At 59.0% G+C, this 16,823-nt stretch overlaps 2 protein-coding genes across 4 annotated transcripts; one reads left to right on the forward strand and one right to left on the reverse strand.

Annotated features, from left to right (window-relative positions):
* The first annotated feature begins 111 nt into the window (after window positions 1–111).
* On the forward strand, window positions 112–4,636 carry LMF2 (lipase maturation factor 2). 2 transcript variants are annotated; one of them, XM_044227700.1, is made up of 14 exons: window positions 112–228; window positions 723–976; window positions 1,130–1,158; window positions 1,294–1,511; window positions 1,584–1,762; window positions 2,136–2,277; window positions 2,416–2,550; window positions 2,623–2,728; window positions 2,802–2,898; window positions 2,967–3,149; window positions 3,228–3,396; window positions 3,529–3,640; window positions 3,717–3,809; window positions 3,896–4,636. In XM_044227700.1, the coding sequence occupies exons 1-14, from the start codon at window positions 135–137 to the stop codon at window positions 4,299–4,301; spliced, it is 2,217 nt and encodes a 738-aa protein (XP_044083635.1). In that variant the 5' UTR covers window positions 112–134; the 3' UTR covers window positions 4,302–4,636. The 2 variants fall into 2 exon arrangements, with proteins under 2 accessions (XP_044083635.1, XP_044083636.1); XM_044227701.1 differs by having other exon boundaries at window positions 3,713–3,809; window positions 3,896–4,296.
* Window positions 4,637–13,536: 8,900 nt separating this feature from the next.
* On the reverse strand, window positions 13,537–16,263 carry MIOX (myo-inositol oxygenase). Of its 2 annotated transcripts, none has more exons than XM_044228089.1 (11): window positions 16,216–16,263; window positions 15,958–16,024; window positions 15,368–15,448; window positions 15,072–15,152; window positions 14,789–14,951; window positions 14,584–14,651; window positions 14,368–14,477; window positions 14,227–14,294; window positions 14,080–14,129; window positions 13,855–13,967; window positions 13,537–13,759 (listed from the first exon to the last, which is right to left on the reverse strand). In XM_044228089.1, the coding sequence occupies exons 2-11, from the start codon at window positions 15,970–15,972 to the stop codon at window positions 13,651–13,653; spliced, it is 858 nt and encodes a 285-aa protein (XP_044084024.1). In that variant the 5' UTR covers window positions 15,973–16,024; window positions 16,216–16,263; the 3' UTR covers window positions 13,537–13,650. The 2 variants fall into 2 exon arrangements, with proteins under 2 accessions (XP_044084024.1, XP_044084023.1); XM_044228088.1 differs by having other exon boundaries at window positions 15,368–15,451.
* Window positions 16,264–16,823: the final 560 nt, after the last annotated feature.

Consider the following 16,823-nt stretch of genomic DNA (forward strand, 5'->3'; position numbering starts at 1 on the left):
GCTGGAGGCGGGGCCGGGCGGGGGCGGGGCTTGTCGGCGCGGGCGGGCGGGGGCGGGGCTTGTCGGCGCGGCCGGCGGGGCGGGGCGGGGCGGGGCGGGGCCCGGCGCCGACTGCCGCTGGCCGCGTAGCGGACATGGCGGGCTCCCGGCTCCCGAGGCAGCTCTTCCTTCAGGGCGTGGCCGTCGTCTTCGTGTTCGCCTTCGCGTCCCTCTACTTGCAGATCCCGGGTGAGGGCGCGCCGCGGGGAAGGCCCCTCGCCCGCGCCCTCTGTGCGCTCCCGTCCCCGCCGACCCGACGCCCAGAGGGCGGGCGCGGATGGAGTGAGGACCAGGCCTCGGAGCCCCCGGGGCGGCTTCCGTTCGCGTCCTGCGGGCGGCGGGAGCTTGGCGGGGAACGGGGGCGCGTTTCCCGTCGGCTCCGGGCTCAGACCCGGGGGCCGGGGCAGAATCCTGAGCGGGGCGGGCCCAGACCAGGCAGGGCGGGCGGGGGAAAAGACAGGGAGCGGGACGAGGGGGGACGTCGGCCCCGCCGGGTGGGCGGACCTGGCCTGCGGAGTCTGGTTCGGAAGGGGCTGGGGATCCGCGGGTTCGCGCCCGGTTGGCCAGAGTCTGCAGGTCCCGCGGTCTAGACCTCAGGAGGGGGGTCTGCAGGCCCTGCCTGGAGGGCGCGGGAGTCTGGCCTGGGAGGGCAGTGTCCCGGGCCCTGACGTGCCCTCCCACAGGCCTGTATGGTGCCGAGGGCATCCTGCCTGCGCGGAGGACGCTGAGACCACAGGGCAAGGGGCGCTGGCAGCAGCTGTGGGAGACGCCGACGCTGCTGTGGGAGGCTCCGCAGCTGGGGCTGGACACCTCGCAGGGTCTGGAGCTGCTGACCCTGCTGGGCACCTTGCTGGCCCTGGGCGCCCTGCTGCTGCGCCGGCTGCGAAACGTCTTCGTCTACCTGCTGCTCTGGGCGGCCTACCTGTCTGCCTGCCAGGCAAGTGGGGGCTGCCTGCCGCCCCCATCCACCGCTGGGACCCTGGTCACCAATTCAGTCCAGTCCTGTCCACCCTGCGCCTCCCCCATGCCTCTGCCTTGCCTGCCTCCGCAGACACACTCCCCTGCTCCCTGACAACACTTCTCCCTGCAGGTGGGCCAGGTGTTTCTTTACTTCCAATGGTGAGTGACTTCTGGGTGACGGGCTGCAGGAGGTGGGGGCAGCGGGCGGAATATGTTTGCCTCTCCAGGGAGGACCCTCCAAGGGGAAGGGCCTTGATGGGGAGGGGCCCTTTGTGCTCTTCCTTCTCCCCACAGGGATTCCCTGCTGCTGGAGACTGGCTTCCTGGCGGTGCTGGTGGCCCCCCTGAGGCAGCCCCCCCACCATAAGCAGGCCCCCCAGGGGGGGCTGGCAGGGACCTCACCCCACGAAGGCCTCCCCTTCTGGCTCGTGCGCTGGCTGCTGTTTCGCCTCATGTTTGCCTCGGGTGTGGTCAAGCTGACCAGCCGTTGCCCCGCGTGGTGGGGGCTAACTGGTGAGGGTTCCATCCTGAGTGTGGGGTAGCGTGGGGGGCTGCCTCACCCTGACCACCCACTTACACCCGCAGCCCTCACCTACCACTACGAAACACAGTGCCTGCCCACCCCTGCCTCCTGGTTCGCCCACCACCTGCCCGTCTGGCTGCACAGACTCTCCGTGGTGGCCACGTTCCTCATCGAGATCGCAGTGCCCCCTCTCTTCTTCGCCCCTGTGCGCCGCCTGCGCTTGGCCGCTTTCTACTCCCAGGTTGGTGGGGCCTCAGCCATCAGGAAGCTAGGACGTGGCATTTCGCAGCACTGCCAGTGGGTCGTCGTCCCGTTGGAACTAGGTGGTCCAGAAGGCCTCATGAGCAGAAGCACGAGTTAGCAGAGGCAGGTGGGGAAGGGCTGCACGAGGCGCGCTGAGCTTGGGTTTTCTCCAGGTGATGGGGAGCCGTGGAAGGTATGAGCAGGGGGCAGAGGCTAGTTGGAGTGGGAGCGTAAGAGGCCGGGGGTGATGAGCAGGGGAGGGGACGCCTGCTGGAGAGACCCAGGCATGGGTTGCGGAGGACCTTGAAAGAGGGCTCGGAAGGGCCAGGGAGGGGTAGGCCCTGGAGCCCTCAGTGCAGACCTTCTCCCAGGTTTTGTTGCAAGTCCTGATTATCATCACTGGCAACTACAACTTCTTCAACCTGCTCACCCTGGTGCTCACCACCGCTCTTCTGGATGACGGGCATCTGACTGCCGAGTCTGGCGATAGCCACTGCCGAAAGAGACCCACTTGTGAGTGTGAGCTTGTCCCAGGTCGCCAGGCGTTGTCAGCCCGACGGCCCAGCAGCAAGTTTGCTTCCCTCCAACACCCCCCAAGTGAGCCCTGCTCTGGTCCCGCCCCAGCCGACCCATGACTCTCTCGCTTGGCAGCCTGGCCCAGGGCGCTGCTGGCTGGGCTATCTCTGCTGTTGGAATTGACCGTCTACGGGCTGCTGGCCTACGGCACCGTACACTACTTTGGCCTGGAAGTTGACTGGGAGCAGCGTGTTGTCCGCTCCAGAACCAGTGAGTGCCAGCCGGGGGGCCAGAGGACAAAGGCTGGACGGTGCCTCCTCACGTCCCGTCCTTTTTTCGCAGCCTTTACCTTCCACCAGTTTTCCCAGTGGCTGAAGATGGTGACCCTGCCCACCATGTGGCTGGGGGCGGCCTCCCTCGCCTGGGAACTGCTGACGGCCCTCTGGAGGTACGTGGTCCGGCGGGGTGGGGTAGAGCTGTGCAGGGCAGGCCTGACGGCACTTGGGTCCCCTGCCCCCCAGGTGGACCCAGGTGCGAGGGTGGCTGAGGAAGTCCTGCACTGCGGCCCAGCTGCTCGTCTTTGGCTCTGCCACGGTGGCCTTGTTTGTGATCAGCCTGGTGGGTAGTCCTTGGGGAGGAGGGTGGGGGCTGGAGGGGCAGCACTGAGCTTCTGCCCCCTGCTGCAGGTGCCGTACTCCTACATCGAGCCCTCGAGCCATGGGCATCTCTGGAGCGGGGCGCACCGGCTCTTTGGGGCCGTGGAGCACCTGCAGCTGGCAAACTCCTACGGCCTCTTCCGCCGGATGACCGGTCTCGGCGGGCGGCCCGAAGTGGTACTGGAGGGCAGCTATGACGGGCACCACTGGACGGTAAGCCTCCCCACGGGCAGGGGTGGGGTAGGGGGGGCCTCCGGTCCAGCGGGAGTGCTCACATGCTCTGCCGGGCAGGAGATCGAGTTCATGTACAAGCCCGGGAATGTGAGTCGGCCGCCCCCCGTCGTGGTGCCCCACCAGCCCCGCCTCGATTGGCAGATGTGGTTCGCAGCCCTGGGCCCACACACTCACAGCCCCTGGTTCACGAGCCTGGTCCTGCGCCTGCTGCAGGGCAAGGACCCTGGTGAGGCCTGGTGGGGAGTTGCGGGGTGGGGGGCTCATGGGAAAGTGGGAGGGTCTAGGAGGCGCAGGGTGTGTGGGAAAGGGAGGCTGGGGCTGTGGCCCTCTGGCCGTGCTGAGCCCTGCTCCCTTGCAGTGGTCCGTCTCATCCAGAATGACGTGGCTAAGTACCCCTTCCACAAGCAGCCGCCCACCTACGTGCGGGCCCAGCGCTACAAGTACTGGTTCTCACAAGCCGGGGAGCAGAGGTGAGGCCGGGGTGCCGCGTGGGGTGCGGGGTCTGGGCTCAGGGACCCCCTGAGCACACGTCCCTGTTGCAGCCAGTGGTGGCGACGCCAGTGGGTGGAAGAATTCTTCCCGCCAGTGTCGTTGGGGGACCCGGCGCTGGACATGCTGCTCCGACAGTTTGGCCTCCAGGTGGGAAGGCACGAGGGAGGGGGTGGTGTGTGACCCTCCGCCACAGGCGTGGTCCCCGCAGACGTTCCTCAATCCTGCGCCCACAGGACAAGAGCCCACCCCGAGCCCGCGGCTCCGGTAACACGCTGGCCCAGGCCCTCCGCTGGATACGGAAACAGCTCTCTCCGCTGGAGGCTTCCACCCTGCTCTGGGGGCTCCTCGCCGCGGTGGGGGCCATTAGGGTCATGCAGGCCCTGCTGGGGCCCCATTCCCCCCGCTCCTCCCCTCTGGCCAAGGAGGAGAAGCACAGGCCAGCCGCCAGGAAGGCGTCCAGAGCTGCCGGCAGACAGGCCGTCCCAGCCCCCGAGAACTGCAGCAGCAGCAGCAGCTCCCAGAGTCCCAGGAGGAAAAAGTAGCTGCGTTCTGCAGCCCCGTGTCCAGAGAGGGTCAGGGTGCCCACACACCTCTGGACTTCTGTGGCAGGACACAATCCAGCCAGTGTGCCTTAGCTGACCGCCGTGACAGGCGCAGGATGGGATGCTGTCTTCTCAGGCAGGTTTTGGCCGCCCTGCGGCTTGGAGGGCCCACTCACCCCAAGACACACGCCAACCCCAGCCTACCCCCTGGCCTTGACCCACAAGGCAGGCATATGACCCGGCTCAGGGTCTTCCCCAGGACGTTGTAACCAGGGCTGTGGGAAGCCCTTTCCCCTCCTTAAGGAGCCAAGTCTGGTGCCCCTGACTCCCACCCCTGCACAAGAGTGGGTGAGGCAGACCCGCTGAGGAAGCGAGGCAGGAGGAGGGAAGATCCTGAGATCCGGGATCCAATAAACATGCCTCTGTGCCCGACCTCGTGTGTGACGTCTCCTTTCCGCTTCACAGACGTGAGAACCGCGGCCCTTCCTGCCTCTGGCAGGGGAGAGGCACAGGTACGGTCCTGCTGACAGCTGACCTGGCTTCTAGGATGCCTTTGTTCTCTCCTTTCCACGTTCCCCCTATAAGATAGACGCAGGGGCATGGTCAGGCACAGCCTGACCGACCTGTCAGCACCACACACCAAGTCAGTGAGGCGGCCGGTGGTGGCATGTGGGGCCTAGAACCCTCCCAGCACCTGAGAACCCACCAGAAACTGGCTTCTTCTTCTTTCCTCTCCCTGCTTCCTTGTCTCGAAATGGCTGACGGGTCAGGCCCTAGACTTCTTGGGCAGGGCGGGCACCCTGTTCGGGCCACTGGCCGAGTGTGCTCTAGGGTGCGGGTGGGGAGGCGGCAAGGAGGAGGGAGAACCTGTCTGACCATCCAGGAAGAGGACCTGTGGCAGCAGGCATTGAGGGCACTGCCTCGGATTCTGTGGGGTTCAGGGGTCACTCGGGAGGTCCCTGCCCTCTGGGAACTTGTACGCCCACCTCCCCTGCCCTGACTGTCCTCAGCACTCACCTCTCATGCTCTGACCCCACGGACCCCCAGTCGACCCCCCATGCACTCGGCTCCGCCCCCCGCCTTGACCAACTGAAACAGCTCTGAGCCCAGTCTCTGCACACGCGGCTCACACAGACCAGAGCTTCCGGGCGCCTTCCTGGGGCTCCTACATGCGCACTCGGCCAGCTGTGAGTTGCCTTCTAGTTTAAGAACGTGGTGGGTCGGGGCGCCGGGGTGGCTCAGTTGGTTAAGCAGCTGCCTTCAGCTCGGGTCATGATTCCGGGGTCGTGGGGTCGAGCCCCGCATCGGGCTCCCTGCTTAGCCGAGAGCCTGCTTCTCTCTCGCCCTCTGCCTGCCGCTCTGCTTACTTGCTCTCTCCCCATCAAATAAATAAATAAAATCTTAAAATAAAAAAAAAGTTGTGTGTTTAAAATTCAAAATTGTATTCTTTTCCTTTAGGCTTTCATTTCACATATCAAAACATATACTTTTGTGAATGTCGAAGATTAGTTCACTGCAGAGAATATTTTTTGAAAAGCACAGCAAAATAAGAACAAGGCAAAACAAGTTCTCGTTCGACTTTAAACACACACACGCTCTCAAGCAAACCAATGTTGGTCTTGTTCTGTGGGACTGAATTTATACTGTATTGGAAGTTTCTGAATCTTGTAATTTTATTATTTTTATGCTATATGCAAGTGAATGGCTATTTCATCTATAATTTTCTCTAGATTCTTAAGGTTCTCTTGTTTACATTTTCCTTTTTAATCTAGCTGAAATGGGTGGGTCATAATGTAGAACCCAAGAACAGGTTTTTCCCATGCAGCCAAAATTTTCAGTACTGTTTGTTGAATAATGAACCTGTTTCTCATTGATTTTTGAATTTTCTATTGTAGAATGACATCCTGTGTATTATTTCAAGGCTAGCTCTTTGGTTCTTTCTTTAGGCTTTTAAATTCAGGTTGCGAATTTCTTGGGGTTTTTTCTTGTTTCCTGCAACTTATTTTTTAAGATTTTATTTATTTGAGAGAGAGAGAGCACACGTGTAAGTGCAGGGGGAGGGGCAGAGGGACAAGCAGACTCCCTGTTGAGCACAAAGCCCGACATGGGGCTCAATCCCAGGACCCTGAGATCATGATCTGAACTGAAATCAAGAGTCAAAAAGTATTAACCAACTGAGCCACCTAGGCACCCTGAGCATCCGAGTTAATTTTGGCTCAGGTCATGGTTTCAGGGTCCTGGGATCGAGCCCACCATTAGACTCTGGGCTTAGTGGAGCCTGTCCCTTCCTCTCCCCCTCACTCTGTGCCCCCCACACTGTCATGCCCTCTCTTTCTCAAGAAAATAAATAAAATATTTTTTAAAATGTGTAATTCAGAGGTGCCTGGGTGGCTCAGTCTGTTAAGCTTCTGCCTTCAGCTCAGGTCATGGTCTCTGGGTCCTGGGATCGAGCCCCGCATCGGGCTCTACTCAGCGGGAGGCCTGCTTCTCCCTCTCCCACTCCTGCCTCCTGCTTCTCTCTGCTTGTGCGCTCGCTCTCTCTCTCTCTGTCAAATAAATAAACAGCATCTTAAAAAAAAAAACATTACAGATGCATAATTCAGAGGCTGTCAGTGGATTCAGAGTTGTGCATTCATCACTCTAGTCAATCTTAAAACCTCCTTCCTCCCCTCCAGGATCCTTGTTCCCCACAGCTGGCATACTGCAGCCCTCCCTCTACTTTCCATCTTGGGACACTTGGATGGCAGCCCTCTGGGTCCGGCTCCTGTCACTCAGCATCACATTTTCAAGATCCACTCAGAGCCTCGGTTCATTTTTACGGCTGAACGTCATTCCATAGCATGTTTCTACCATATTTTGATTATACTTTTATCCATCGATGCGTATTTGGGTTGTTTCCACCTTTTTGTGGCTATTGTGAACCACATAAATGGACACTGATGTACAGGTATCTGCCTGAGTTACCGCTTTCAGTTAGCTGGGGCCCACACGTGGGAGTGGCCGGGCAGCGTCTGCGGCGGTGCTGACTTCTCCGAGGAGGTGCAAACCGTCTGCCAGAGCAGCAGGGCCGTTCACACCCCTCCCGGTGTGTGCCAGGTTCAGATTTTATCCACATCCTTGCTAGCGCTGGTTCCTTCCCTGTTTGCTAATTTATCAATGTATTTATTTCTTGGGTAGCCATCGTCTCAGGGGACATGAAATGACGTCTTGCAGTGGCTTTGATTTCGCGTTTGCCTGACGACGAATGAATGATATAGAGCCTCTCCCTGTGCTTTCTGGCCATTGTATCTCCTTGAAGAAATGTCTCCTCAGGTCCTTTGCTATTTTTTAATCATTTACCTGTTTTTTATTGTTGTGTTGTAATTTTTTTAACTATCCTGAGTACTAATCTCTCATCAAATAATATGGTTTGCGAATATTTCCCCATCTCCAGATTGCCTGTCCACTCTCTCTGGAGTGTCCTTTCATCCCCAAAGTCGTCTTTAATTTTTGTGAAATCCGGTTTACCTATTTTTTCTTTAATTCTCTTACTTTTGGCATCATATCCAAGAAATCGTTGCCAAATCCAAGGTCATGAAGACTCCCCCTACATTTCTTCTAAGAATTTTATAGTTTCAGCTCTTACATTTCGGTCTTTGATCCACTTTAAGTTAGTTTTTGCACATGGTGTGAGGTAGGGTCCAACTTCATTCTTCCGCATGGGAACATCGAGTTTTCTCAGCATCATTGGTTGAAAAGACAGTGCTTCCCCCAGTGAGTGGTCTTAGCAAACTTTTTTTATAAACGATGTTGGGTTTGTCTGTTTTTTTTTTAAGATTTTATTTATTTGACAGAGAGAGAGGAAACACAAGCAGGGGGAGTGGGAGAGGGAGAAGCAGGCTGACACTGATCAGGGAGTCCGATGTGAGACTCGATCCCAGGACCCTGGGATCATGACCTGAGCCAAAGGCAGACGCTTAACAACTGAGCCACCCAGGTGCCCCTGGTCTTAGCAACCTTGTCAAAAATCAGCTGACCATATAGGCGAGGGCTTATTTCTGGGACCTCTGATCTATTCCGTTGGTCTATGTATGTCTTTTTTTTTTTAAGATTTTATTTATTTATTTGACAGAGATCACAAGCAGGCAGAGAGGCAGGCAGAGAGAGGGGGGAAGCAGGCTCCCTGCAGAGCAGAGAACCCAATTCGGGGCTCGATCCCAGGACCCTGGGATCATGACCTGAGCCGAAGGCAGAGGCTTTAACCCCCTGAGCCCCGCAGGCGCCCCATAGATCTGTCTTTATGCCGGGACTACAACCGTAGCTTTGTAGTAAGTTTTGAAATTGGGACATGCAAGTCCTCCAGCTTGATTCTTCTGCCTCAAGACTGCTTTGGCTATTCAGGGTCCTTTGAGATTCCACATTAATTTTAGAATGAACTTTTCTATTTATGAAAAAAATACCATTGGGATTTGAATGGGATTGCGTTGGTTCTCTAGATTGCTTTGGTGGTATTCTCATCTTAACAAGATTCCGTCTCCCAGTCTGTACGTTTTAACTCTCTGTCTTCTCTTCTGAGCCAGCCGGTGTGCTGGTGTTTGGGGTTAGCGGTTTGTGGCAACAACTCTGGAAGGCTCCATTTATAAATTTTAAGTGACTAAAATATTTTAACTGCTTTACAAATTTAAGTTATTTATTAACCATTCGGTTGTCTGACCTAACACAGCCTTGCAAAAATACCACAGTGCGTGATAGGGCTCTCTGCTCGGCAGGGAGCCTGCTTCCTCCTCTCTCTGCCTGCCTCTCTGCCTGCTTGTGATCTGTCCAATAAATAAATAAAATCTTAAAAAAAAAAAAAAAAAACAGTGCGTGAACATACAAACACAGTGAGCCAACAATTCTCTTCAATGTCCCTATACCACGAATAAACTAAAACTGACCATGGCCGAAACCTTGGCATGGCCCGGCCTGGTGAGGGCACACGGTGCCTGGACTCAGTTCTGTTTGAGGGCTACTCCCAGCTTCACGTTTGGAGTCCAGGGCGTTCAGGTCAGAACACAGGCCCAACAGCTGCCAACATCTCAGCGCGTTCCTGCCCTTTCTGGCCTCTGCAGGGAGAGGTGAAGGAGGGGCCGCCCGCCTCCCGCGGGGACTCATGAGAGGGCAGATCCCCCACCCGTGGGAAAACTGGCAGGACACCTAACCCCCTGGGGTCCTCAGGACCCCGATGAACCCGTCCTGATTTAGACTCCACACAAACTTCACACAAAAACCCTAGTTCACGCCAAGGTGCAGAGGACCCCAAATCTGGTCTGGTCCTGGCCCCACATCACCTCCGGGTTCCAGCTTGACACCTAACCTTCCCTGGAACTGAGTACAATTCCGTCTCGAAATTCTGCAGTTCACGTGCTAAACTATGAAGTCAGCCACCAGGAAAGAAAGTTTGAGGGGGAGAGAGGAGAAAAATCCGAGTTGGGTTCATGTGAGCCACTCTGCATCTGTCGAGAGAGGGCGCTGACGGCTTCCACGGGCACTGGCCACTCGCCGGCCGTTCAGCCGCCCGGTCACCTGGAGCATTCCGTGGGCCTGTCAGTCCCGCACCGGCAGCCCCCCCGACCCCATCCCGTCCCGCCCCCGGCCGGTGCACCTTGCTGGCCTCTTCAGCCAGCAGCGTAGCCTTGTGCTTAGCCGCGTCCCGTCCCAGGAAGAGTCGCTGTGTCTCTGGGGAAAAGTGTTGTTTCCTTAAGAGCCACATTCCACGATGCAGCCTCCCCCAGAGTCACCAGAACAGGCCCCAGCAGTTTCACCGAGGGGCCCCGGCTGGCTCAGTCGTTAACCATCTGCCTTGGGCTCTGGTACTGATCCCAGGGTCAGGGGCATGGCATCGAGCTCTGCATTGAGGTCCCTGCTTGGCAGGAAGGCTGTTTCTCCATCTCCCACTCTCCCTGCTTGTGTTCTCTCTCGCGCGCTGTGTCTCTCTGTGTCAAATAAATAGATAAAATCTTTTTTAAAAAATTAAGAAGAAAAAAAAATTAAGAAGGAAGGAAAGAAAGAAAAAAAGAAAGGAAAGAGGATGGATTGGAAGGTGCTGGAAGGCTGAGCCCCACACCTCGGGAATAGGCACACCCAGGCTACAAGGACAGGAGGAGGGCCTCCTGCAGGAGGCAGAGGGTTCTGGGGCAGGAATGCCAGCAGGCTGGAGGAGAGCCAAGCACTATCCTGCCTGTAGGCTCCAGAGCCGCCCCAATGCCCTGGAGCCCAGTGAGGCCTGACAGTCCTCTGCGTAGACAGAAATATGGGGCCTAGGCCCCCACTGCCCTACCCCCCACCCTGGGGCTTCCAGAGGTGGCCTGGTTAGGGTCTGCAAGGAGCAGAAAGAGGATCTGGAGACCCTGGGACAGGAGCAAAGATGGCCTCTCCCGCTCTGCTCAGTGGGGAGGCTCCCCAGGGATGGGATCGGGATAGTAGCTTCAGACCCAGAGAAGTAGCCCTCTGAGCACCGCCCTTGCCCAGCCCAGCCTCCCTGGAGAAGGCCAAAAGGCCTCAGCACACCCTCAATGGCCCATCACCCAGGACTCTTCCTCCTGGCCCCTCTCATGGTCCCCAGCCCCCTGAGGCACCTCCAGGGGGGACCCCGCAGCACTCTGCACCCACCCTCCCTGAGCTCACAGGCTGGGAGGGAGTGCGGAGGAGGCCGCCCACAGGTGGGGATGCTGCCCGGGGCAGGCTGTGTCTTCCAGAGGGAAGTACGCGTGAGCCAGTAGCCTGGGGCAGGCTGCTGACACATTTGCGCCCCTCCTGTCCTCATGCCCACCCTCGGCAGGAGTAGAGCAGAGAGGGCAGCCGGCAATGCCTCCTCCAGCGGACACGCCAGGGGCTGGAGTGGAGGTGAGCCTTCCGGATTGCGTCTTTAGCCCCCAACACACGGATAGGAAATACGGAGAGGCCAGGACTCCTTGGAGAAACAGCAGATTGCAGGTCTGGGGAAGCCTCCAGGGTTAGCCAGAAAATAGCCCTCGTCAGGGGAGGCCACAGAGAACACGCCTCCACTAGTGGACCCGTGAGCTCACCCCTCCCCCTTCTCTGCACCACACTTGCCTTCCCAGCAGCCGGACACTGCTCCAGGAGCACGGCTCGGGTTGGTGATGAGCCCCCTGCGTGGTGTGGGACTGAACCCCATTAAGGCCTCTGTCCACAATTTTAAGACTCTATCCTTGTTTGTTTTCTTGGTTTTTTTAGATTGATTGATTGATTGATTGATTTGCCAGAGAGAGAGAGAGAGAGACAGCGCGAGGGAACACAAGCAGAGGGGCTGGGAGAGGGAGAAGACAGGGACCCGCTGAGCCACCCAGGAGCTCCTTGTTTAAATAGGCTCTACACCCCATGTGGGGCCCAAACTCACAGCCCTAAGATCAAGGGTCACGTGTTCTACTGGCTGAGCCATCCAGGTGCCCCTAAACTTTTAAGATTCTGGCAGGCAAATGCAAAGATCTACTTGTCCTACTGCCACCCAGACAGGCCTCGTATGTAAGTTCTCTTGCTTGTGAAACCTGCCACTTACCCCTCTGGGGTGGCCTCTCTTCCATGGCTCCCTGCCCTCTGAGTGTGGAGACTAGCTTCAGGTCTCCCTGAAGAAGGCAGAAAGGCCTCAGCACACCCTCAGCACATCAATGGTGGGGCAGGATCCCAAGGGGCTTGGGAACAAACCCCTGCATTTGTGGACATGCCCTTATTTAGCAAAAGCATCTTGCAGATGTGGCTATAAAGATCTAGAGATGAGGAGAGCATCCTGGCTTACCTGGATGGGCCCATCACGAGGGTCCTTATAGGAGAGAGGCAGGGGGGGCATGGGCAGGCGGAGAAGCCGTATGAAGACAGAGTGGGGACATGCAGTCACAAGCCAGGGGACACAGGAGCCTCCTGAAGCTGAAGATGCAAGGGGGGGGGGTCCTCCCTGGAGCCTGTGGAAGGGTCACAGCCCCGCCCAGCACCACACCCTGATCTGACTTCGGCTTCCAAAACTCAGGAGAACCCATTTTTTAAGCCACCAAAGGTGTGGAAATTTATTACAAAAACACAAAGAATTAACAGTCTGGGTGTCTTGTCACACCAGAGAGCAGGATGTCCACCAGAGACCGTTGTCACGTCACGAGGACCTTGGAGCCATCTGCAAGTCCCACTCCAACCCTGGCCGAGGAAAGTTTCAGCACCAGGGAGGGCAGTCCTCCAAGGCACCGAGACACAGATATGCTGACATCCACACATCCTTCCCTTTTCTTAAAGATTTTACTTATTTATTTGACAGAGAAAGGGCGAGAGGGAGCGCACAAGCAGGGACAGCGGCAGGCGGAGGGGAGAGCAGGCTCCCCGCTGAGCAAGGAGCAGGACTCAAACCCAGGACCCCGGATCATGACCCGAGCCAAAGGCAGACGCTTAACCCACTGAGCCCCCCAGGTGTCCCTGAAATCTACCCATTCTTAACCCAAAAGAGGCAAACGGATCACCTTCCTCGTGGCACTAGGAGCCAACGCTTGCAAGCCGGTAAGTTAAGACTAAGAGCGAGGACTTCACTCGCCTTCCCTGGAGGAACCAACCAAACAGCACTTCTCTCTCCTGCCAGGTCTCTCAGATGAGTGAGGAGGGTGGCCGGGGTCGGGGGGAACGTCACTGCTCTGCTTTCTCGGGTTCTAGTGTGAACGATGTGGGTTCCAACAACACAGCCTCTACGGCCCGGTACAGACTACGCGACGGGCTCTGGAGCACTCGCCCCTGACAAGCCAGCTCTGTATCTGATGAGGCCTCCCTATGCGCTCACGTTGGCGGGGGAATACCCAGGAAACAGGAGTGCCACGGGGGGCGACTCCCCGAAACTAATGCGCCACTTTCTTCAGAGAAATAAGCTGCTGGAAGGTACGAAGCCAGCACCCACCTGTAGCACTGGGGGACCTGCCCTGGGCAGGGGGGTGGGGGGTGTGTGACACTCATAGGAAGTTCGTTGACCAACTCCGGATGCAGGTGGCACCTCGGGGCTCACGGGGATGGCCCTTCGGCTCCGCACCGAACCCGCACACTTGTTACACGAGGTTTTCTGTAATCTGTTCTGCCGGCTATCGAGTGTTTCGCGTCGTTTTGCTTTTTTAGGGACACGGAGCCCAGAGCATTGGGTGACTATTTTGAGAATGTAAGGACGGACAGGGCGGCCCCAGCTTCTGAGGCCGGAGCTGGAATGGCAAGCAACAGGCCTGTGGTGGCAGGCGAGACGGGAGACCCACGTCCAAGGGCCCATGACCTGCATCCCCACACACAGCGCGCTCTTGCCACGACAGGCGCCCATGTCAGTGAAGCTCGGACCCCAGGCAGCTTCAGGGTCTTTATTGGCCCTGGGCAGAGTGTCAGGGCAGGGGCATTGACCTGGGTGAGCAGCAGAGCCCCCCACAGTGGCCGCCCTCCCAGGCCCCCGGCCAGGCTGGTCACCAGCTCAGCACCCCAGGGCAGTACTTGTCAATGAGGCCCTGGTAGTAAGGCCGCAGCGCGTTCACACCCGGCAGTTCTGGGCTCTTGGTGTAGAGGTCAAATTTGCTGCAAGCAGGGAAAGGAGAGTGCCTCATGAGGAAGCCCCCAGCCCCTCCAGTCCCCTCATGCCCCCCTTCGGCCCCCCACAGGGATGGCCGTACTTAAACTCCTGCACCCAGGGAAGCATGGCCAGGTCCCGCTCACTGCACAGCTGCCGGTAGTCGCCGCCCGTATGCCAGGGGTAGAAGGAGTGGAACCGGATGATGTAAAAGGCCTATGGCAGAAAGAAGCCACGCCCAGCGAGCTCCAGGCGAGGGGCAGGGCGGGGTAGTAGAGGGGGGGCGGGGAGGGCGGGCCGGCCAGACAGGCCCCTCCCCTCCACCTACCTCTTGGGGAAGAGAGAATTTGTTGAACTTCATCATCTGGTACATGTACTCTGCCGGAGACAGGGTGTCACGCCTGGGCTCCCAGAGCTGTGCTTCCCCGCCCTCCGGGGCCCCACCGTCCTCACTGCCCACCCCCTGGGGCCTCACCGTCATGGCCCCAGGACATGAGGACGTTCTCCAGGCCGCAGTGGGGCTGGTACATGCCGAGCTCCGTGCTGCAGGGACAGACAGAGGGTGAGGGCTGTGGGAGCAAGGTGGGGAGAGGGGCCGGCGGCCGGGGAGGAGCACCTGTATCGGGGATCCTGGAGGTCCGGGTTGTCCTGGAAGGTGGAATCGCAGAAAACCACAGAGGCCTGGGGACGGCAGCCGACTGGGAAGGTGTCTCCAACGACCGCCCACTGTGGACAGGCAGCCACATGTATGTGTCTGGCCGGCCCACCTGGCGGGTTTCCCGAGCCCTGAGCCCCAGCTGTCCCAGCGGCACCCCTCCAGCCCTGCCCTTACCTGGGGCTCCCCTGCCAGAACCAGGACCTTCCCCAAGTCATGCAGCAGCCCCACGAGGTGGAACCAGTCTGGGAGGGAGAGGGGCAAAGCAGGCTAGTGGAGATGGTGTGACTAGGTCAGAGGAGGAGGAGGCGGCTTGGGGCGCAGGGGCGAGGCCAGGAAACGCCAAAACCCATCTGCAGCCCACCACAGGAGGGAGGCGCACCCTTGTCGGGGTGGGCTTTCCGGATGCCTTCAGCGGTCTGGAAGGCATGGAAGGAGTTGGGGAAGTCCACGTCTGGGTCCGACTCGTCCACCAGCCCGTCCAGCATGTCCACAGCTTCCAAGACAGTCATTTTCTTGTAGGAGAAGGCCCCAAACTGGGCGTGCTGGGCCAGGAAGGGGAGGTCAGCACAGCCACGAGATTGGTTGGGTCAGGGCGCGGCCCTCTCCATCCATCCACTTGGCCTGGGGAGGAGGGACTGGCAGGCGAGGAAGCTGCCAAGTACCTTCTTCCTGACGAAGTCCACGGTCTGCTGAGCGTGCATGAGCTTATACGTGGCAAAGACACGGTCCAGGAGCGGGCCAGACTGCAAGCCAGAGGTCAGCCCGCAGACTCGCCAGTCAGTCCCTGCCCTTCACACCTTTGGGGGCCACTGCTCCTGTCTCCCAAACTTGGCCCCAAAGATGTGAATGAGAGCATCCAAGAGAGGACCCTGAGCGGTGCGCAGTGGCAGGTGCTGCCCACCCCCCAGAAAGATGGGCCTGGGGTGGGGTGGGGCCGGGGCCAGGGTGGGGCCCTTACCCTGTAGTTCCGGAAGCTGCCCTTGTCTTTGGACACCTCTGGGTCCACATCAGGCCGGTAGACCAGGGAAGGGTCTGGGCCCTGCTTGGGTGGGGGATTACGCCCATTTCACCATCATGCCGGCTCCATGAGGAAGTGAGGCCGTCCCCATGGGGACACCAGAGCCTAAGAGCTGGACCAGCAGGGACACCGGTGGCCAGCAGGGCACTGCCCCTCCGGAGCACACCCGCCATTGGAGGCGACCTTGCCATGGGTGTCCTTCTCTGCAAAATGGGCATCAGCCAGAGGCCTGCGTCTAGGGTGAGGAGGAACGCCCGGGATGCCCTGCGCGGGCGCACAGCACAGCGGCCGGCATCTCCTTCTCGGGACCTGGGTCTGCAGGGAGCCCAGGGGTGGGGCTGCTGACCCTTGCCCCAGCTAAGCCTAAACAGCAGGAGGAAGACAGGAAAGAGGGAGCCCTTTGACCGGGACCAGCAGACTGGTGGGAACCAGCTGAGAGAGGGTGGGAGGCTGCGCTCCTTCCCAGGAGGGACGACCAGCCCGGGTGAGCAGGCCGTGAGGCCACACCGTGCTGGGTCTGGAGTACTCACCACAGCCGCCTTCATCTCGAGGGAGCAGAGCTGGCAGGTGGGTGAGAGTCCCCCGGGTCGTGTGCCCCTATATATGCCCACAGCTTACATAAGTGACCGGACACCACCCAGCCCCTTGGCCTTGGCCCTCGGTAATGAGTGACCATCCACCGTCCTCCTGGCCTCAGAAGTTAATGTGTCAGCACGGGAGCAGCTGCCGGCGCCCCAACCCCGGCCCCAGCCCCCTCTCCCCGACTCCGGCCTCCCTGAACCACTAACCTGCTCTGGACGGGTAGCCCAGCGTGGCGGCCAGCTCCAGCACTCCCCACAGGGGTTTTAAGCCCCACCCTGGCCACCGTCAGCCCCTCCCAACTGGTCCTGCAGACCCTGGACCCCACCCATCAGCCTCAGGCCCTGGGGCTTCTGGGAAGTGCCTTCTGACAGTTGCTGAACAGGAGCGAAGGAGTTTATTCACCACCGTTGCAGTCAGGGAGAGAGAATCCCGCAAAGATAGTGGGGGGCTTGGCTGCCGGCAATCAGAGCGGGGTCAGTGGATGGAAAGTTGCTAAGGGCAGATCTGGAGGCTGGGGGGGATTCTCGCTAAGCTGTCTCACGGGAATCCGGCTAAAAGACCAGCCCGGTGATGGGATCTCGAGGGTGGGTGGTGGAGCCTCAGGGCGGGTTTGTCGAGGGTGGGCTCTTTGGCATTGGAGGTGGGCAGCTTGGTCTGGAGTCGGGGCAGAGGTGAATCCAGCCGGCGTTTACCGTGCATGAACCGGGGCTGGGTACTGCAGACACAGTGGGAACCTAACTGAGGACACATGCCTGCCTGGGAGCTGACTGTGTCCAGGGAGGAGGCAGACACGCAGCAAAACAAGTCCTTGTCG

Source organism: Neovison vison, chromosome 12 (assembly GCF_020171115.1).
Source record: "Neovison vison isolate M4711 chromosome 12, ASM_NN_V1, whole genome shotgun sequence".
Classification (NCBI taxonomy): domain Eukaryota; kingdom Metazoa; phylum Chordata; class Mammalia; order Carnivora; family Mustelidae; genus Neogale; species Neogale vison.

Excerpts from the sequence above, each read along its gene's own strand:
- LMF2 (XM_044227700.1), top strand. The coding sequence starts at position 135 with ATGGCGGGCTCCCGGCTCCCGAGGCAGCTCTTCCTTCAGGGCGTGGCC. Across the intron at positions 1,763-2,135 it reads TGGCCGCTTTCTACTCCCAG|GTTTTGTTGCAAGTCCTGAT; the intron begins GTTGGTGGGGCC and ends ACCTTCTCCCAG. Across the intron at positions 3,397-3,528 it reads GCTGCAGGGCAAGGACCCTG|TGGTCCGTCTCATCCAGAAT; the intron begins GTGAGGCCTGGT and ends GCTCCCTTGCAG.
- MIOX (XM_044228088.1), bottom strand. Across the intron at positions 15,153-15,367 it reads GCAGCTTCCGGAACTACAGG|TCTGGCCCGCTCCTGGACCG; the intron begins GTAAGGGCCCCA and ends TCTGGCTTGCAG. Across the intron at positions 14,652-14,788 it reads GAAAGCCCACCCCGACAAGG|ACTGGTTCCACCTCGTGGGG; the intron begins GTGCGCCTCCCT and ends TCTCCCTCCCAG.